The sequence below is a fragment of the Xenopus laevis genome, chromosome 7S (assembly GCF_017654675.1).
Source record: "Xenopus laevis strain J_2021 chromosome 7S, Xenopus_laevis_v10.1, whole genome shotgun sequence".
NCBI classification, from domain to species: Eukaryota; Metazoa; Chordata; class Amphibia; order Anura; family Pipidae; genus Xenopus; species Xenopus laevis.
The window spans coordinates 17,764,449-17,787,206 of NC_054384.1; the positions used below are offsets into that span (position 1 = coordinate 17,764,449).

The 22,758-nt window shown below is 40.8% G+C and overlaps 1 protein-coding gene across 10 annotated transcripts in view; it reads left to right on the forward strand.

The window, feature by feature from the left end:
* The window catches only part of sh3pxd2a.S (SH3 and PX domains 2A S homeolog), a 181,405-nt gene that overhangs the window by 44,791 nt on the left and 113,856 nt on the right, over positions 1-22,758 (forward strand). For all 10 annotated transcript variants that reach the window (XM_041570932.1, XM_041570936.1, XM_041570931.1 and 7 more), the window contains exon 3: positions 8,309-8,384. In XM_041570932.1, coding sequence (XP_041426866.1) covers positions 8,309-8,384 — 76 coding nt within the window. The remainder of the gene's footprint in view (positions 1-8,308; positions 8,385-22,758) is intronic.

The following is a 22,758-nucleotide window of genomic DNA, read 5'->3' on the forward strand; positions in this document are numbered from 1 at the left end:
CAAGAGGTAACGTTCAGTAAAATCCGCATCTTAGTGAATTTGTGTAGTTACGTCCATTCACTAGAGCACAAATTCGCCTGGCGTTAGGGAGCGAATTACCGCCAGAGTCTACCTCCTTCGCTAGCGAAGTTACACCGGCGACAGTTAGTAAATCGACGATGTTCCGAAATGGCTTCATGCTGGCGAATTTTCGCCCGCATTAGTCACTTCGCCCTTTAGTAACTTTGCCCCATAGAATTACCTGAAAACCATTATTACAGTGGGTATATCTATAACGACTTATTTATATTTCTGTGGCCAGTTTAGTAATCAGAACCACTTGTTTAATAGCACAGAAAGTTTTAAATGGGTTAACGTGGGCATAATATATAGGATTTGTGTTACATTTCCCTGTTTTTATACTTTTATAAAGCACTGAAGGAAATGTTTTGCCTTATTCCTTCCTTCAACTGCAGTATTTCTTAGACTTTTAGATAAGGCACAACTCAATATACAGAGGGATTCTCTGGACTGGTAAATGATTTGACTAAGGGGCACATTTACTAAGCTCGAGTGAAGGATTCGAAGTAAAAAACCAGTGAATTTCAAAGGTTTTTTTTGGGTACTTCGACCATCGAATAGGCTACTACAACCTTTGACTACGACTTCGACTTCAATTCGAACGATTCGAACTAAAAATCGTTCGACCATTCGACCATTCGATAGTCGAAGTACTGTCTCTTTAAAAAAAACTTTGACTACCTACTTCGCCACTTTAAACCTACCGAGCTACAAAAGTTTTCTAAGCTTTTTCTGATCGAAGGAAAATCCTTCTATCGATGGATTAAAATCCTTCGAATTGTTCGATTCGAAGGATTTAATTGTTCCAACGATTTTTCGTTCGATCGAAGTATTTGCGGTAAATCCTTCTACTTCGATATTCGAAGTCGAAGGATTTTACTTCGAGGGTCGAATATCGAGGGTTAATTAACCCTCGATATTCGATCCTTAGGGGCAAATTTACTTATGGTAGAATATCGAGGGTTAATTAACATCGAACATCGAAGTCGAAGGATTTACCGCAATTCGTTAAATCGAACGAAAAATCAAACGATTAAGGATTTTTATCCATCGATCGAACGATTTTTCTTCGACCAAAAAAAGATAGGAAAGCCTATGGGGACCTTCCCCATAGGCTAACATTGACTTCGGTAGGTTTTAGGTGGCGAACTAGGGGGTCGGAGTTTTTTTTTTTAAAGAGACAGTACTTCGACTATCGAATGGTCGATTAGTCGAACGATTTTTAGTTCGAATCGTTCGATTCGAAGTCGAAGGTCGAAGTAGCCAATTCGATGGTTGAAGTAGCCAAAAAAACCATTCAAAATTCGAAGTTTTTTTTATTCTATTCCTTCACTCGAGCTAAGTAAATGTGCCCCTTAGTAAACGTGCCCCCTAATGTTCTTACTTAGTGAATTGGAAGAAACATAAAATTACAGCGTAAATTAAACTGTTTTTTTCCCGCTTATGTAGTAGATTATATATTTTTTTTGAGACTACTTAGGTTCCTTCTTCTGTCCTTTATATAATCTGCTTTGTTAGCCAATAAAAGTTATCGTTTATGCTATATTTCAGGCTAGCAGGAATAGGAAGTGGTTTATATGTATTTATGTTAACGTTTGGCCGAATGGCGCTGTGATTGCACCTAAATTTACAAATCAACACAATATTAATGATCGTGTAACAGGGACCCAGAGCCAAATATTTCTGGACTCTGAAAAAGGGGTGGTCCCCGGGCAATAGAGACATATGGTGTATTGTAAAGCTCCCCATAGACGCGACGATTCTTCTTGCCGAAAGACCGATTTTAGGGAAGTCCGACCAATCCTTCGAAATTATCATGCGGTTAGTGGGATTCGAACGTTCGTACATCTTACGATTTTTCGGCCGACATCTCTCAGGAAATTGATCGGCCAGGTCAAAAAATCTTTGTCGGTCCCAGTGCAATCTATCTATGTCTGCAGGGCCAAGCAGGCAGCTCCCCTTTGTTTTCTTGGCAAATTGGTCTTTTTAGTTGATGGTAAATTCGTACGATCGTTCTGAGAAAATCGTGGTCTCACGATGAGGATCTGATCTTTTAAAAATCTCAACATCTATGGCAGTGTAAGGAAGCAGTGTGTATATGGTGGACCATATTCTCATAATTATTCACTCCCAATCTCCGCATTCTTGAACAGGTATCAGTTAAGGTGGCCATAGACGTAACAATTTCGATCATTCTTGGAAAAGATCTTTCCAAGAAAGATCGTTTGTTTCAATACACACGTGTAGAGCTGAATCGTCAGATATACAGGTAGATATACGGGAAGAGACAATAGAATTCTACCTGTATCTGACGATTCAGCACTAACAATGGGCGATGTTTGGGTCCCTTCAAAGGCACCCGATCAAAATTTTCCGTCCAGCCCGATCGACGAGCCGACCGATATCCAAGTCTTCTGCCGATATCGGTCGGCTCTTATTCCACCATACACGCAACGAATATCGGGCGAAAATTAATTTCGTACGATATTATCTGTGCGTCTATGGCCACCTTTGCTCTTGACCACTGGGATGTCACAAATTCTGAATGATCATAAGTTTGGTAAGGTTAATAGACATGTACGTTTTCTTTTTAATTTCCTATGGTTGGTCCATGCTGGATCCAACAGTAGAAGAAATTAATATCCTAAACTACATTATATATTTTTTATTTTTTTTGCTCACAGGCAAGCTTTTCATTTCTTTCCTTAATATAGTTGATCTTTAGTTTCCTTTCCCAGACGTTCATGCGGTGCTTCTACGGGTTGTGTGGTTTATGGTAACATATGTGAAATCTGCTGAAGGCAGACCCTGAGAGGCAGGAAGCACTAGAATCTAATGTAATCGTGCCTTGTTTTTTTAAGTCATATTTCCAGGGTTCTGTTTAAAAGAAGAAAACATATCGTCTTTTTTCAGGGTGGGAAAATGTAAAGTAACTTTATTCTCCCTTCATAATCCAAATGCAAAACTCAGTTGGAAACATATTAGGTATTCACTGTGGTCTTGTGGGGGTGGCAAAATATTTTCGTTCTTTTTAATATATTTATTTCTACAGTTATTCTTCATCACTTTTTATCTTTTTATATCAATTTTCCTTTATGTGGAAACTATGATGTCTTAAAGGAGAAGGAATGCTATCAAAGGCAGTTTATTGCCAATAGATTAGCCACAATAGTGCAAGCTAAAATGCTATATTTATTCTGTAGAATGCTTTACGGTACCTGAATAAACAGCTCTAGAAACACTCTTTGTTTAGGATAGCAGCTGCCATATTAGCTTGGCGTGACACTTTCTGCCTGAGTCTCTCCCTGCTCACTCATAGTTCTGGGCTCAGATTACAGCAGGGGGGGGGGTGGAGGAAGGGGGGAATAGAGAGCAAGAGAGCAGCAAATTGAGCATGCTCAAGCCATGTAAGTTTAAGCTGAAAACAGGAAGTCTGATACAGAAGCCCATGTGTACACAATAGAAGGAAAGAAATGCTGTGTTTGTTTTGACAGGAGACTCAGAGCAGCACTACTTTGGGGGTTTACTGGTGTATTTATATAGACCTTTCTGATAAGGCTTACTTAGTTTTAACCTTTCCTTCTCCTTTAAAGGAAAACTATACCCCCAAAATGAATACTTGAGTAAAAAATAGTTTATATCAAATTAAGTGACATTTTAAAGAATCTTATCAAACTGGTATTTATATTTAAGTAAATATTGCCCTTTAACATCTCTTGCCTTCAACCACCATTTGCTGATGGTCTGTGTGCTGCCTCAGAGATCACCTGACCAGAAATACTGCAGCTCTAACTGTAACAGGAAGAAGTGTGGAAGCAAAAGACAGAACTCTGTCTGTTAATTGGCTCATGTGACTTAACAAGTCTAGATTGTTTGGTATGTTTGTGTGCACAGTGAATCGTACGATCCCAGGGGAGGGCCCTTATTTTTTAAAATGGCAGTTTTATATTTATGATTACCCAATGGCATATACTACTAAAAAAAATTATATTATTATGAAAATGGTTTATTTACATGAAGCAGGGTTTTACACATGAGCGGTTTTATGCAATGTCTTTTTACAGAGACCTACATTGTGCGAGGGGTATAGTTTTCCTTTACGTTTGTCTGAAAATCAGAGTGTGACATGAGACCACTAGACAAAGACCCTTGTTACAAACACATTCTAGCTGTGGTATAAGCCATTCTAGAAGCTGAGAGCATCAGTGATCAAGGGTCTAGTAAATTCATCTGGAATGACATCTTCCTGTAAGTCAAAGTAATAATCATATTGTGTTACGCTATTGGAATTTTGTTTAGATATTCTTCTAGTGAATGGAGTAGTGTAAAATGAGCAAGTTGAGTGTTTGGACTGTGTATGGAACAAAGGAAACTATATTGCCTTGTACTGTAATGTGACAAAGCCTGCATATTGGCACCAACTGCTCAACAACTGGGTGTTGGGGTCCAAAGATCACATTTCTGAGGTTATGAGGGTTCATTTACTAAAATGCTTCTTTATTTACAATGTAGCATTTTTTTCTGCATCCCACCATAACAGCACGTACTAGTACTTGCTCTTGATTCACCACTTGGGACAGAAATTTCATGGCTTTGAAGCATCTGTGCCCAGGGGCGTTCCAGGGCTCCTTGCTTCCCTAAGGTGGCCTTTCTGATGTCGCTCCCCCTTGCACCTGGCGCATACCATTTTGAGAGCCTGGAGCCGGTGTATGGTGGGGGTCACATTGCTAGTGCGGAGACCGCAATCTGCACTAGCAGAGCCTGAATTCCTATTTAAAAATCTGAATTTCGGCTCCTAAAATTACCAGGAGAGTTTTTTTTTACCTGGTAACTTGTGGTATGCTTCCTCCTGAGGCAAGTTTCTAAACTCGCCTCATGGCTGCAGCACCCCTGTCTGTGCCCCCACTTTGCATGAAATTCTTCATATAAGACTGGCAGAAATACATTGGAGCTTTGTTGTTTTAAATATGTTCTTTTCTTTAGTTTGGTAAATCTATTCAACCAACTATTTATGTTCACAGTCATCAGAAAGACAGATAAATGGGCATTCCTATATGATCTAGACCTGGGGTCCCCAACCGTTTTTTTATCTTTTTTTTTTTGAGCCACATTTAAATACAAAACAAGTTGGGGAGCAACACAAGCATGGATAAGTTCCTAGGGGTGCCAAATAAGGGCTGTGATTGGTTATTTGGTAGTCACATGTGAACTGGTAGACTACAGGAGGCCAGTGGCGATCCTAGAGTGGGGCGGGCCCTGGTGCGTGACGCACAGCCAGGCCCCGCCCCCCTCCGTATGGCCGGATTTGCCGGCATGTTCAGCGGCGAACTGGCCCGCACCCACCCCCTGCTCCCCCGGTTGTTCCGCCACTGCAGGAGGCTCTGTTTCACAGCGCACATTGGGGCAAATTCACTAACCTCCGGAAATTCGCCAGTGATGGCTTCGCTCACAGCGCAACACTTCACCAAGAGTAGATTCGCCAGGACAACGCTAATTCACTAAAATCCAAAGTTGAGCCCAGGGCGCCGAACATTGGCAAAGTTGCGGAACTCCTATCTACTCTATTGCCTGGTCTATCTCTAAGTCTATCTCCGAAGTTACGCCAGCGACACTTAGTAAATCGGGGAACTGCGGAAATGACGTCACGCTGACGAATTTTCACCGCGTTAGTCATTTTGCCGTTTAGTAAATTTGCCCCATGGCCTCCAAAATGTGGCTGTATGTCAGAAATTGAAAAATAAGCTCTTGTTTTGAGGCCACTGGGAGCCACATTATAGGGGCTGGTGAGCAACATGTTGCTCACAAGTCACTGGTTGGGGATCACTGATATAGTCATGATTATTCAGGGTCTGTATATTCTAGGGATGCACTGAATCCACTATTTTGGATTCGGTGAACCCTCGAATCCTTCACAAAAGATTCGGCCAAATAACGAATCCGAATCCTAATTTGCATGTGCAAATTAGGGTTGGGAAGGGGAAAAAATTTTTACTTCTGTGTGGTGTGACAAAATGTCACACTATTTCCCTCCCCGCCCCTAATTTGCATATGCAAATTCGGATTTGGTTCTGCCAGTCAGAAGGATTCGGCCGAATCCTGCTACAAAAAAAAAGAATACTGGCCGAATCCCGAACGGAATCCTGTATTCGGTGCATCCCTAGTATTTTCCAATTTGGCAACCGCTGTATTGGGCTGTACTGACTGACCGTGTGCAGTGATGATCTGAGAGCAAATATCAAGGATATAATGGATACTCTCATATTTTCTTCTTATGGGTGTATTGTATGTATTGTGTGGGTTTGTGGTATTACTAATTATAAACAAAAGTGTACCTCGAAACTATAGAAATAGGCTACTGATCAGTTATCTTTGTAATGGTTTTTATTATAGCAGCTCAGAGAGTGAATTTGCCTGGCCTTTTTTTTTGTTTTTTCACCCATATTACAATAGGAAGCTTTCCTTGCTCTGCAAGCATGAAAGTGTTTCTGTCCAAAATTCATCCCAAGAACAAAAAAAGATTAGATGTTCTTAGAGGTTTATGAAGAATAACTTCCTTTAAGTGCAATAGCATCTGCTCTTCTGAAGGAGAACCAGAGAAGCTTGGGTGGTCCGAGGCTTTCAGTATTTTTTATTTTGCATGACAGTTATCTCATCAGAATGAAAAGCAGTCATTCTTCAAAATGATATTAGCTTGAAAGCCAACGTTCATCACCAGCTTGAATGGAAAACCCTGTCACCATGTTTTATTGGCTTATTTGTTCGTTATGTTCTTCGTTTTATTATTCATCCAGACCTTGTATTTGATTCAAACTAAGATATGATCAATCCTTATTGGAGGCAAAACCAGCCTGTTGGGTTTATTAAATGTTCACATGTCAGCACCAATTTATTTCTTTACATAGTTCATATGGTTACAAATGAAGCTTTCAGCAAAGAATGTTCGGGTCCTTCCGTATATGTTCGTTGGCTTGTGCTACAATCCTGACATGCGCAAAGAGGGATTTTATTCATGAACGATTAAAATTTTTAAACTCGTCCGGTAAATTTTGCGAACGATATGGGACAATATGTTATTAGCTCAAAGGCTGACTAGTTGGCATAAAGCAGCTGTGCAGCCCTTTTGTGGCCTCCACCTTTTCCATAAATTCTTAAAGCTGGCCATAGACGCAAAGATCCGATCGTACAGATCAACGAACGATCGGACTTCCCCATCTCCCGACCTGCCACTTACCATTCCGATCAAATAAAGTACAAAAGAACAGATCAGCTGATGTTCAGCCCCTGACAGCAATCGTACGAAAGTTATGTCCGACAAAAGCTAGTGACAGTCTCCCACTGAAAATCGTAACATCGGCAATACATGCAGAGATGTTATCGGCAGCTGACAGAAATCTTTTAACCTTTCTGATCGACCAAACGACCGATCTCCAGTGTTGGACTGGCCCACCGGGATACCAGGAAAACTCCTGGTGGGCCCAGGTGTCAGTGGGCCTCTTGCTTCTAACCATTTGGCCTATTTCATGGTCATTTCCTATTTCTTAGGCTTAATAATGAAAGATTAGAGTATAGTAAGTAGATATAAAAGACTAGTAGAATAAAGAGGTTACGTGAAGAGAGGAGAAATCATATTTGGAAAGTGGGCCCGTGGTCTAAGGTTTTCTGGTGGGCCCCTCGCATCCCAGTCCAACACTGCCGATCTCCGCCAGATGAAAAATGTCGGGACTCTCCACACACGGTCTGAAAATCGTACGAATTCTCGGTTCGTACGATCAGATCTTTGTGTCTATGGCCAGCTTTAGACTTCTCTGTGTGCCCTTATCATTTTACTTTAATGACCCCACTTTTTATTTAAAATATGTCCAGAGCACTTTTTAACTCATAACAAAGTTACAGATATAAAAAATATGGTGGTAGCAGAAATCTTGTCATACACTGCTAACTCCTTGCCCCAAAACTTCAACCTTCACACCTTCCCCACATCCACTGCTTTGGACCCACAATTTGGGAACCTCTTCTTTAGAGGGGAGTTGCAACTTGTACATAGGTACGCTGCATTACCATTTATCCCACAAATCTCTAAAGTATGAAATTATAGCTAAGAGCTCTTGCACAATATGGCTTGTCCTTGTTGGTGATTGTCTTCAAATGAAGTTGGTGCAAATAGTTGGATTAACTGTATGATTCCATTTATTATATAATTTACATTTAAAAGCTTAACATTTGTAACACATCTTTTTTTCTCTTTTAGATGCAAGTTTTGGATAAGTTTCCCACTGAAGCTGGACAAAAAGATCCAAAACAGAGAATAATTCCCTTCCTTCCAGGTAACCCCGGCTTGCTTTCATTTGTCTAGTTTGTTTGGTTTGTGTTCATCTAAATTTTAGATTGTTTTGGTAAGAATTTTGCATTTCTTCTTTAATGTTTTATTATATATATTCCTGTATAATTCTGTGACGAAGCTGTAACCCTACAATAAGCACTGGCGACATGTGAAAGGAAAGGAGATCTTGTGTATGTAGGAAAAATTAAACAGTCCCTTTTCTGATCTCGTTTGTGCAAGACCTTTTGTCATTTATCACTTTTGTAATATTATTTTTTTTTCCAAATAGCTTGGCAAAACTAGAAAAGCTCTGCTAGGTCACCTGTATGTGCAGTGTCGTAAAATAAATCTTCAGAGGGGCCTGGCGCACTCCGATCCCCATCCTCCCACCCACTTCCTGTCCCCACCACTGCTCTGCCTACATCCTGCCTCCACCGGCCCACTTCCCATCCCAACTCTGCCCACTCCCGCCTGATATACTCCCTTTCCTTGCCACAGGTAAGAGAGTGCCTGAGGAGGAGGGGTTTTTCTTAGTTCTAGAGGAAACAGTCCAGGTCCCACTGCAACTACGCCACTGCATATTTGACTTTTTGCATGCTATAGCCAATAAATTACTGACTTCATCAAGAGTGACCACAAATTGGTGTGTCCAGCAGTTGGTCATGGGCCGACTTGAAGCCTTTGTGGTGCACACCCTTGAGAAATAAGCCACCATTTGTATCTGATTTATTTACACTGGAAACTTAAATGCCCAGTATTTATAATCATACAGCAGTAGATTGTGGTTACAACCAGGAGACAGCAAAATTTGACATCCCTAGTGATAACTAGTAAAAAGGCAAATAAACATAACTATCCCCATGACATTTCCTCTAATATATATTAGCTCCCCTTTAATGGAATTTACTGGGGTCAGTTTATTGAGGATGTATACATTGCGTTCATTCTCCATGCCTAATAGAGTTGTGCAATTAGCTGCAGTTCATATTATTGGAGCTTAGTGATGTCATTTCTTTCACATGACTCACTGAAACTTGTGTATTATAATAAATAAAGTAGCCCTTTTGCAAGATATAAGGATATTAGAAGTCACCTCGGAGTTCCAAGACCTGTATAAAAACACTCGTCCTTCAATGTCATGTTTTTATATGGTCATGGAACTCCTCGGTAACTTAATATCCTTATATTGTACAATAAGTTGTACTTTATTCACTATATAGATATCAACAGTGACATTATTGGGGTGGAAGTACAGAGCAGCCTTACAGCAACACACAGGCACAGAATGCTTCACATAGCTGAATGTTCCTATAATTGATTATTGAAACAGTATTAAAGGTATTAAATAAGTATTAAAGGCGGCCATACACAGGCATATTGAAGCTGCCAATTCAGGTCCTTTAGATCGATTCAGCAACTTATCTACCAGTGTAAAGGGCCTTCCAATTGGCCCCCTTGATTGATATCTGGCCAAAAATTGGAGAGATGTCGATTGGGCAGGTTTAATTTTCCAGCTCAATCGAGGAGTGCCTCGGCTAGTTGATACAGTCCTCATCCCCTCGACGTATTCCCGTCGGCATATCGGTAAAAGGATCCACTTGTTTGATGACTAATGTATGGCCACCTTAAAGAGGACCTGTCACCCAGGTGACCTGTATAATTAAAGTAATTTTCAAATTTAACATGGAATCCAAAGTCTGTTTTTATTAAAACATCCATACCTGTTGTAAACTCGTTTTAAAATCTCAGCTGTCATATATTGCCTGCCCCTCCTCTATGCCTTAGGCGGGGCAGGCAATTTCACTTTCCATTCAGCACTTCCTAAATGTCACTGCTCTCCCACCGTTCCCCCTCCCTCCTTACCATCAAATTATGTCGCCTGTGCATGGGGATTGCCATCAGGTCCCCCATTCTGGCACATAAATAAGATTTTGAGATGAAGGGTTGACTTAATAACAGTGTCCACAAATGGCAGCTGCCTGCTTGCTATAATTATGAGTTCCCAGGCTGAAGGAAACAAGATTTAAATAATTAAGTTACACTATAAAATAGGATTTGGAATTATTTCTTAAGGTGACCAGTCCTGTTTAAATTTTGTCCACGCACGGGACAATCTTGTCATCCGATATTGTGACTTTCGTTTTTTTGTGTCCCCACAAAGGTAAACATGGCTGGTGAAAATTCAGGTGCAATGGAATCACATTTAATTGGTGTAAACAGATATCTAGTTTTACTAATGACTTTCATGGCATGACCAATGTCTGTGTCTAATGAAATGAAAAATATCAGACACTAAATGAGACTGAAGGATGGCCTTGGAGCTCAACTTTTCTAAAGTTTCTACAAGATGTGTGTATTTAAAGTTCAAACATCAAAAATAAATATGTTCTCATTTGAGATCACCACAGGGTATCTATAGCTTCTCTTTTATACAGAATCATGCTGTGAAATGCGAAACAAGCATTCCATTGTTATAAATGACTTCTGTTGATGCTGCTTTACCCCTGAGGGAACCATTGCAATATATTAAAAAAAAATGTGATTAGTTAATCATTGTTTTGCTGGGCTCTTTACAACCAGGATCATGCCTGACTTGTGTCCCAGGTTTGGGCTGACTAATAGAGTTGGCAGAATGTGGGATAATGCTCATTATGTTGCACTGTAACTAATGATTTTTAGTATCGTAGCTAAAGATAATGCTTATAGGAGCAGTGTGATAATAGTCTCTGGGAACAGACTATGGCTCTGGGATAGCAGGTATAGTAGGGAGAGATGATGCCTATAGTAACAGTGGGATAATAGTCTCTGGGAAGGGAGTGTGACTGTGGGATAGCAGGTATAGTAGGGAGAGATGGTGTATATAGTAACAGTGGATAATAGTCTCTGGGAAGGGAGTGTGACTGTGTGATAGCAGGTATAGTAGGGAGAGATGGTGTCTATAGTAACAGTGGGATAATAGTCTCTGGGAAGGGAGTGTGACTGTGGGATAGCAGGTATAGTAGGGAGAGATGGTGCCTATAGTAACAGTGGATAATAGTCTCTGGGAAGGGAGTGTGACTGTGGGATAGCAGGTATAGTAGGGAGAGATGGTGTCTATAGTAACAGTTGGATAATAGTCTCTGGGAAGGGAGTGTGACTGTGGGATAGCAGGTATAGTAGGGAGAGATGGTGCCTATAGTAACAGTGGGATAATAGTCTCTGGGAAGGGAGTGTGACTGTGGGATAGCAGGTATAGTAGGGAGAGATGGTGCCTATAGTAACAGTGGGATAATAGTCTCTGGGAAGGGAGTGTGACTGTGGGATAGCAGGTATAGTAGGGAGAGATGGTGTCTATAGTAACAGTGGATAATAGTCTCTGGGAAGGGAGTGTGACTGTGGGATAGCAGGTATAGTAGGGAGAGATGGTGTCTATAGTAACAGTGGATAATAGTCTCTGGGAAGGGACTGTGACTGTGGGATAGCAGGTATAGTAGGGAGAGATGGTGCCTATAGTAACAGTGGATAATAGTCTCTGGGAAGGGAGTGTGACTGTGGGATAGCAGGTATAGTAGGGAGAGATGGTGTCTATAGTAACAGTGGATAATAGTCTCTGGGAAGGGACTGTGACTGTGGGATAGCAGGTATAGTAGGGAGAGATGGTGCCTATAGTAACAGTGGATAATAGTCTCTGGGAAGGGAGTGTGACTGTGTGATAGCAGGTATAGTAGGGAGAGATGGTGTCTATAGTAACAGTGGGATAATAGTCTCTGGGAAGGGAGTGTGACTGTGGGATAGCAGGTATAGTAGGGAGAGATGGTGTCTATAGTAACAGTGGATAATAGTCTCTGGGAAGGGACTGTGACTGTGGGATAGCAGGTATAGTAGGGAGAGATGGTGCCTATAGTAACAGTGGATAATAGTCTCTGGGAAGGGAGTGTGACTGTGGGATAGCAGGTATAGTAGGGAGAGATGGTGTCTATAGTAACAGTGGGATAATAGTCTCTGGGAAGGGAGTGTGACTGTGGGATAGCAGGTATAGTAGGGAGAGATGGTGCCTATAGTAACAGTGGGATAATAGTTTCTGGGAACTGTGTCTGTGTTTGATAGGTTACATGGCTCTTTGGGTTCTAAAAAGGTAAGACATCCATCAAGTTCAGCCCACCAAAATAACTGCAGTCTGTTTTGTCTCAGTCTGTATAACCACCAAAGACAGCCCTGTACATTGAAACAAAATTGCTGGCAGTGACATTCAGACTCTTTGTTGTTAAACAACATCTGTCAAAAGCTTCAACTGAGATCCTTATCCTTCTTACATAGGTTTCCTGTAAATCTTAATTTTACAATGATGGCACTACAGTTAGATTTCCAAATTGTAGCTGACAGGAAATTGCCTTTTTGTAAATGAAAAAAAGATACTATTTAAGATAAACATGCACCAAATCATGCAATAATGTTTGGCTTGGATTTAATACCAAACATTCTTGACTGAACACCGAACCAAAGGCAAATTTAAGGAAAATCAACAGAAGTACATCATCTTTGCACAGAAATTTGTCAACTTTAATCATCCAGAGCTTTAACGCCATTGAAGTCTGGGGTTTCCTTTGGCTGAACAATAACATAAACTTTAAAAATGTGCTCGGTCCATTAGAGGAGCTCAATCTTGGATTTGCTGCATCCCTATATTCAGTAAATTGAATATTATTATTTACTTCTCTGTACTATATTACCTAATGTATGAAATAAAGTCTTCTTTTACATGCATCATCGCTATATGTGTGTGCTCTTGAAAGTGCCCTTTCACATTCAGTATAAATAAGTGTATAACACAGAAGGCTCTTAAAGGGATACTTTGTGGGAAAAATGTTTTCAAAATGAATCAGTTAATAGTGCTGCTCCAGCAGAATTCTGCACTGAAATCCATTTCTCAAAAGAGCAAACAGATTTTTTTATATTCAATTTTGAAATCTGACATGGGGCTAGACATATTGTCAGTTTCCCAGCTGCCCCAAGTCATGTGACTTGTGCTCTGATCAGTCACTCTTTACTGCTGTACTGCAAGTTGTAGTGATATCACCCCCTCCCTTTCCCCCCCCCAGCAGCCAAACAAAAGAACAATGGGAAGGTAACCAGATAACAGCTCCCTAACACAAGATAACAGCTCCGTGGAAGATATAAGAACAGCACTCAATAGTAAAAGCTAAGTCCCACTGAGGCTGATTCAGTTACATTGAGAAGGAAAAACAGCAGCCTGCCAGAAAGCATTTCTCTCCTAAAGTGCAGGCACAAGTCACATAACCAGGGGCAGCTGGGAAATTGACAAAATGTCTAGCCCCATGTCAGATTTCAAAATTGAATATAAAAAAATCTGTTTGCTCTTTTGAGAAATGGATTTCAGTGCAGAATTCTGCTGGAGTAGCACTATTAACTGGTGCGTTTTGAAAAAAACATGTTTTCCGATGACAGGATCCCTTTAACTTTCCTGCACTTGGAAATGTTTTTCGGTCCCCCCTCAATAGCGAAAGGTGTTTATTTTGTGTGGTTTGTTGTGAGGTTAGAATACACATGTACCTCCACTGAGATCAAACACACTTCTGCCTGTAGACGTCAGCAGTCCAGATTTCTGAAGGGCTCAACCGCAGCAGCACTTATGGCTACCGTGGCTTCTGTTTAATTATTACAAACACAGCTTGTGACTAGGCCCATCAGAAAGTCATTCTACACTGCTCTGGTAGGCTTTGGTCGGCTTTGAAAAGCAATCGATTGGATTTCGTCTATTTATTGAGGCCGATTCACCTTAGTTCCTGGAAGGCAGCAGTTCCTGGAAGGCAGCAGTTAGGGACAGTCCATTTTATTAGGGTAGATTATATTTAATCCCTTAAAGGGGTGGTTCACCTTTAGGTTAACTTTAAATATGTTATAGAATGACCAATTCTAGGCAACATTTCAACTGGGCTTCATTTTTTATTTAGTATGGTTTTTGAATTATTCACCTTCTTCTACTGACTCTTTCCAGCTTTCCATGGGAGTTCACTGACCCTTTCTAAAGGCAAATGCTCTGTAAGGCTACAAAGGTATTATTATTGTTACTTTTTATTACTCATCCTTCTATTCAGGCCTCTCCTATTCATATTCCAGTCTTTTATGTAAATTAATGCATGGTTGCTAGGGTAATTTGGACCCTAGCAACTAGATTGCAGAAATTGTAAACTGGAGAACTGCTGAATAAAAAGCTTGATAATGCAAAAACCACTCTCTACATCATACTAAAAGTTCCTTTAAAGGTGAACAACCCCTTGTTCCACACACACAGGGAGATGCGCTAGTTTGTAGATGTCGCCAAACGAGCAGATCTCTCCAATATTCCCACATTGAGGTGGACGATATCGGGCTGATCCGATCGTGGGCCCTAGGGCCCAACGATCGGATCAGAATGGAGTCCATACGGGCGGTCGGATCGCTGGAGTGCATCAACGAACAGATGCGGCCGCAATCCGATGGGATTTTTTACCTTGCCTGATCAACATCTGGCTGACTTTTGGCCAGATATCGATCTAGGACGCCCGTCGGAGGGCCCCACACACTGGCCAATAAGCTGTCGACTTAGTCTGTCCACAGTTTTTATCAGCCCGTGTATGGGGGCCTTTAGCTCAATGGTCCAGTCCAAGTCCTGACATCTCAGGAACCTCTCATGAAACAGATCAATTAAAATAGTTTTGTACAGGTATTTGTATTGGTGGCCATATACAGGTTAAAAGCTGTCAACTTGGTCCTTCTGGCAGGCCATCTATACAGCCAGACCGATAGCTAGTCGAAAATCAAGCAGTTGAGTAAATTTGACTCTTCCCGTCGTGTTGATGAGGTCCTCTCCTGATAGCCTGCATTTACCTTTGTTAAAATCCAATCGTTGTCCAGAGGGCCAAACAATCATATCCGCCCAATATCACCCTGCTCAAGGTGGCCATATAGGGGAAAGATTTATTTGTTTAGCTTATTTTAGGTGGACGATCCTGATCAACGTCTCTGCATCATGGAAATAGATCAGCATGTATGAAAATGTAATTTCATGTACCATGTCAGTTGGCCATTAAGGGGCATTTTTGAATTTTTTTTTATGATCAAAACTCTCAAATTCAAATTGTGAATAATCCGAACTGGATTTGAGTTTTAATTCGAATTTCAAAAATGATCATACTCTGGTCCTTTAAGAACTCGAATTACACTATTCTCCACCTAAAACCTGCCGAGTTCATGTTTAGATCAATGGGAGACGTTGATGTTTGAAGCCTTCCTGACATGAATCGAGTTTATTCGAATTCAATTCGATTTGAGTTTTTGAGTCAGTAAAATTTACCCGAGATGTATCCAATTTTTTTTTATATATAATACCCCGGCGACAAATCTCCCTGAACTGCCTTCCCGCCAGCTAGAATGTAAATCACCGGCGGGATGGCACTCGGAGCGCTTTGTTTTCCGAAGTCGCGCAAAGTTGCCATACTAGGAAACTTCGGGCAACTTCGGAAAACAAAGCGCGCCGAGTGCCATCCCGCCGGTGATCTAAATTGTAGCCGGCCGGAAGGCAGTTCGAGGAGATTAGTCGCCCGAAGAAAAAGGAGATTTTTTGCCGGGCGACTACTCTCCCCCAATCTGAGTGTGTGTCTCTGCCTTAAGTGTTCTGTGTTTGAATGTTTCCAAACCACATAAACAAATAAACACATTAACATTTTACCTCATTTACACCGTCTCAACTAACAATGGGAAAGTATTTAACGCGTGTTTATTACTTCCTGTTGTTTTGCTTCCAGAGCGCAGGTTATTGCCACCTGTTATGGAAGTTTGGGGCCAAAGAGCCCCTGCTAATAACAGCCCATGTCATGAGTAACAATAGGAAGCCTTTACTGTTTCATTTATGAATAGTATAAAAGAGAGACGTATTTTCTTCCACACTAGACTATTGTGGATGGAGTACACATTATCTTGCTATCTTGCATTAATATTATATACATTGGCAAACAAAATATAAAACTATATTCATATATATATAATATTCTTTATCTTAAAGGGAATGTAAACCCAAACTTTAAATTATGCATAATTAAAGAAAATGTAATTCTAAGCAACTATCCATTATACATTAATTGGCATTTTAAATTAATTTTAACGGTAAAAATAATTGCTCTTGGAAGGTATGGAATCCATTATCCAGAAACCCATTATCCCGAAAGCTCCGAATTACGGAAAGACCCTCTAGACTCCATTATTATCAAATAATTCAAATTTTTTTAAAATGTCCTTTTCTCTTTAATAATAAAACAGTAGCTTGTACTTGATCCACACTAAGCTATCATTAATCCTTATTGGATGCAAAACCAGCCTATTGGGTTTAATTAATATATACATGAGTTTCTAGTAGACTTAAGCTACGAAGATCCACATTACAGAAAGATCTGGAAAACCCCAGTTCCTGAGCATTCTGGATAACCGGTCCCATACATGTAGTGTATTTGTGTCCTTCTCTGCACTTCTGGATCTTCTCTTCTTCTCTTATGGATCTTCTTATCTTATTCTTATCCTTGAAACAATCTTGCAGAAAACCTTCTTGTCTCCAGCCTAGAAAGGTCTGATTAAAAATACATTTTTTTATGATGTAATATAAAGGAGAAGGAAAGCTCCAATCGAAGGGTGGAGTCAAATGCTAGGGCCCTAACATTTGGCACCCCCTTGGATTGAACTTTCCTTCTCCATTTAGTATATTGGAAAGTTGCTTAGAATTAAAAAAAATTTCGCTAGGCAAAATTTATTTTCAGGTTTTTTAATACCCTTTAAATTCATCTTTTAATATGTCCTTTGCACAGGAGCAGGTGCAGAATAAGGGAAATTATTTATGGCTGTGGTGAACTTGTACGTACGTTATATCCCCAGACACACTGGTGGGCCAAGCAGGAACACTAACTAAGTGTCACAGTCTAATCCCTTTGGGCTTCTGTGGTTCTTCTCGATTTGAAAGCATTTCTTTATGGTGTATTCCATGTATTTGCGAATGAGCTCTTAGAGATTTTCACCTCTAATCTTGGTTTTTACGAGGTTTACTTATAGTATTTGCATCATCAGTTTAATCCACCCCTACCTGCACCCCGAAAAATGACAAAAAGGTGATCAATCCCTTCAGTTCTGCATCCCGTGCTTCCAATGAATGCATTTCTATCACCATGTTTTGCTTTTAATGCAAGTAAGGGGCTATTTTGAGCCTTACTGAAGCATCCAAATGTTATCCCTAAATCCCTGCCTTGGAAAGCGTATGCAGACACAAATCATTTTCATGTGTTTAGATATTTGGACTGTTTAAAGACTGACAACACCTAAAGATCACCTCTATGTATGTTCCCCAAAAGAGTGAAGACACGAAGGCTTTTTATAAGCCTTTTGGACCCCACAGAAAGCCGACACCTACCTTTCGTGGATAAACCTCTTCCAGATGTTTCTTGCTTCTTCTCGGGCTACTCGTTATTACTGGAAGCCGTCCACTCTGCATTGCCTAAAGTGGTTGGAACATGGCAGCAGCTGACATAGGCAGGCATTAAATGTTGCATCTCATCAGTGCGGCTATTTTATCTGTACGTATTTATTTTGGACAAACCAGAGAAATTAAGGATTTTTCATGTCGTGCCTGTGCCTGTTCAGCCCGGGAGTCTCAAACCTCAGAAATTCCTCCAAACCACCCCAGAATTTATTAATGAGAGATGTTCACAATTGTAATTGTAAACAAGGTAAGCCATTAACCCTGGCAGCCTCACATAATACATCCCGTTTATATTGCTTGGTTCCTGTGTGGCCACTATGAGGTTTAGGCTTTCAGAATCTTATTTGGTGCAAAAATATTGAGCTTTATGCCCTGAAATATGTCAGAGCTGGTCAGTTAAAGTGTTCAGTGAGACCTCATGTCAGATCGTTATTCAGAGTAGCACTGATGCATATTCAGGCTTTAAAGAAAATTCTAAGGAATTAAAAGAACCACTCACCAGAAGTAACGTATAAATGCTAACAACAGCCAACAGGCCACTTTATAAGGCTCCATAGCCACAGGCTGATCATAATCAGAAGGGACAAGGCTGAAACAAGCATGCTGTTGTATTGCTGCAAAAGAGCCATTCTTCCTACACTTTACTAGAGTAGTCCAGTCTGTGTATGAATATAGGGACAGAGCCATCCTTAGAGGGGTGCAGACAGGAGCGACTGTGCAGAGCAGAATTGTAGGCAAGCAGGGTACAATAGGGCAACATGGGAGCGGGTGCATTTACTCAACTGCTGCCAAATCTGCAACCCTCACTCACGCTGTGGCTGCTAGAAGCACCCTTGTGCCATCGCTCAGTCTAACCCAAATTCTGTAGTTGACCAGCTGCTGTAAATGATAAAAAGTCAATATTTGTACTCAAAGAAAGAGAATAATTGTCAGTGCATGATTTGCCTTAAAAATAATTAAAAGTCATTTTATTAATTTTAATTTCATTTTATTTTATGTATTCATTTTTATTAATATTATTTTATCAATTGTATAATTTTATTAATTATTTTATTAATATTATGTGTTATTAATATTATTTTATTAATTATTTATTAATTTAATTTAATTTTATTAATAATAATATGTAATGTTTTTTGGGTATGCCCCAATCTGTTCTGTCCACGCCACGTGTGGGGTGAATTTCACCCATTTGCATGTGTGGCCCATATCATTGGATTCTCTATCTGCTAATTATAGACAATTACAGACAAATAGGAGCTGCCATGCTGCTTGTAGACAGCAGCCAGTACAGCAGTCACATGCATTTCTTTGCCGGCGGAGAAAATGCCATGAGTCTAAAGTTGGCCATAGACGCAAAGATCCGATTTTCGGACCATGTGTGAAGAGTCCTGACATTTTTCGTCCCAGGGAGATCGGTCGATTGGACAGGTTAAAAGATTTCCGTCGGCTACTGATAATTTCTCTGCATGTATTGCCGATCGTACGATTTTCATTGGGAGACTGTCACTAGCTTTGCAGGACATAACTTTCGTACGATTGCTGTCAGGGGCAGAACATCGTCTGATCTGTTCTTTTACTACTTTATTTGATCTGAATGGTTAGTGGCAGGTCGGTAGATGGGGAAGTCCGGTCGTTCGAGGATTCGAACGATCGGATCTTTGCATCTATGGCCAGCTTAACAGCCAAAGCTTAACAGCCAAAGCCTCCACCAGCCCACTAAATAGTGACTTTCTATGGGACCTTATAGCAGCCCCTCTGGCATTTGCCAGAACCCACAGATTGCCAGTCCGGGCCTGCTCAATCATGATCCTCTTGCTCTGCTGTAGATAATATGGACAGTACTGATTAATACAGTCCCACTTTTACAGACTTGCAAAGTAGCAGCTTGTAATGCAGCTCTTTTATTTCTGCTGGACAAGATGAATGTTAAAACATCTGCATTTGCTTTCTTCTTTGATCACTCTGAAGAACGGATGGCTCATTATCAACCGGCAACAAAGGGTGAATCGGTGGGGTAGCAGTTGGGCTTGCCTTTGGCATCAGCTCTCTGTTGTTCCAGCAGAGCAACTGATTAGCTCGTTTAGCCCAAATTAACTTCTCCTGGCAAGCGGTGGAAGGCAGCTGGTGGCTGAAAACAATGTAGGTCACATTTAGCAGATAAAGAGCCCGTTGGTTAGGCTATGTACCAATGAAAATATGGATTTAGTGAACCATGAGGTTGTTCATTGTTATCCTGTATGAGTGATGTAGAGCTTGTCCCCATGAAATCTGTTTCTCTTTCCATTGCAATGTTGTTCCTCGACAAACAGTAGGGAAAGGAGTGTGCAGAATGGTTCATCATTTAGGCCAAAGGTCTACAGAGCACCTAGGGATACACACCGATCAGACCCTGCTGGGAACTGAATATTCATTGTTGGCCATGTTTTTATTTTTGAGGGGTATTTGTAGTAACAACATCTTTTCAGGCTCATTTTATTATTAGTAGAAAAGTTTTGAGGGACTGCCTTCTATGGCTTCTCACTGAGAGGGAGGCTCTGCAGCTCACTTGGGGGCAAATTCACTAAGATTCGTAGTTGCGCCAGGCGTAACTTCACCGCACTTCACCACACTTCGCCAGGCGCACAGGGATAGCGTAAGGTTGCGAAGTTGCGCTAGCGTTGATTCGCTAAGTGAAGCGAAGTTACGCTAGCGATGGTTAATTTGCATACGGCGCCAAATTCAAATTTCAATGGAGGAATACGTCGAATCACTACAAATGCCTGGGAAACCTTCAAAACATCAAATACATTTTTTTTTTTTGCCCTACACATGTGCCCACTGTATAGGTAAGTTGCCATGAGTTAGGAAATGTAGGGGGGAAGGAGGGGAGCCCCAAAAATTTTTTCGATCTTTTTCAGCCTATCACCCATAATATAGAAAAAACACCAGCGTTTTTTGGGACTTAGAAAAAATTTGAACTTTTTTTGAAGCAATCCCTATCTACTCTATTGCGCTTCGCCTGGTCTGAGGTGGCGAAGGAAGTCTAGCGTAAAAGGTAGCGTTCCGTACACTGCGCGCGTTAGTGAATTTGCATAGTTACGTCCGTAGCGAAAATTCACCAGGCGTAAGGGTGCGAAGTAACACTAGCGAATTTACGCCAGCGTTCGTTAGTGAATTTGCGAAGTAACGAAAATGCCCAACGCTAGCGAATTGACGCTAGCGTTAGGTGCTTCGGCGCTTAGTGAATTTGCCCCTTGGTGTCAACAGAAAGATTGTGCTGTAGTATCTGTACAGGGTCTAGTTTTTAAAACACTAAAGTATTGGTAAAAAATATTTATATGTGTTTGAAAATCATTATTTCAATTTTGAAGAAGTGCTTCCATACTTATGGGAAACTAAAAACCTATTGAGGGAACGTAATAAAAGTCGCAAAGAGCAAAACAAAATAAAATGTCTAATTTCATAATGTAATACATAAACTGTTATTGCATTACAATTTTTTATTGTGCATTGCCCACTTTTAAGAAGTGCTTTAAGGTGTCGTAATCTTTTGGAGCAAACGACTTTTTCAGTAAGAAGTTTTATTACATTTACTGCGCACTGGCGCTAACTAGAAATTTCGCAAACCTTCTTCAACTGTCGAAAGTGGTCGCTAAACAGTTTCCGGGTTCGCAAAAGCTATAGTAAATTCACAGAAAGGGATATTTGTTTTCCTCCAGGCATGAGGTTCTAGCTCAGTCTCTCCCAAAAAAGAAGTCACTGGTCTGAAATCCTGCACAAGTTTTACCACCAACTCAACCACTCCTCACTGTGTTGTCAGGGTACTAAGATGATGGCCTCGGTGACAGATATCTGTTGCAATGCTCCCCCAAAAGGGCTTCTCAATGTCCTCATTTTATCTGGCTCAGGGACCAACTGATTTCATTAAAGGGATTCTGTCATGAGTTTTATGATGTTTTTATTTCTAAATTACACTGTTTACACTGCAAATAATTTACTTTTTCCTCATTACTGAACCAGCAAGTGCATTTTTTTAAGTTGTAATATTGGTGTGTAGGCGCCATCTCAGGTCATGTTGCCTGGTCATGTGCTTTCAGAGAGAGCCAGCACTGTATGATGGAACTGCTTTCTGGCAGACTGTTGTTTCTCCTACTCAATGTAACTAAATGTGTCGTAGTGGGACTTGGATGTTACTATTGAGTGCTGTTCTTATATCTACCAGGCAGCTGTTATCTGGTTACCTTCCCATTGTTCTGTTGTTAGGCTGCTGGGGGTGAAATGAAGGGGATGATATCTCTCCAAGGTGCAGTACAGCAGTAAAGAGTGACTGACGTTTGTCAGAGCACAAGTCACATGACTGGGGTCAGCTGGGAAACTGACAATATGTCTAGCCCCATGTCAGATTTGAAAATGAAATATAAAAAAACCTGTTTGCTCTTTTGAGAAATGGATTTCAGTGCAGAATTCTGCTAGAGCCGCACTATTAGCTGATGCGTTTTGAAAAAACATTTTTTCCCATGACAGGATCCCTTTAAGCCAGTTTAGCTCACCACCAGGGTGACTAAACTCTGCAAAAGTCAGCTTGTTTACATTGTGGTGCAGCTTGCCCTGGTGCAGTTTTGCACCTGCCAGTGCTACAAATGAGAGTACTCTAAGGGTTACAATTAGGGATGGGCGAATTTGACCGGTTTTGCTTTGGCAAAAATTTGCCGCCGGCGCAATGTCGTCGACGCCCATTAAAGTCTTTGGGCGACAAAAAAATGTTGACGCTCAGCAAAAAAATTTTTGGACACGCGCCAAATTTTTGTTTTAACACCTGGCGCCATACATGTCTATGGGCGTCATTTCCACAGCGAAACAAGGCGAAAAAATTTGCCCATCCCTAGTTACAATGATA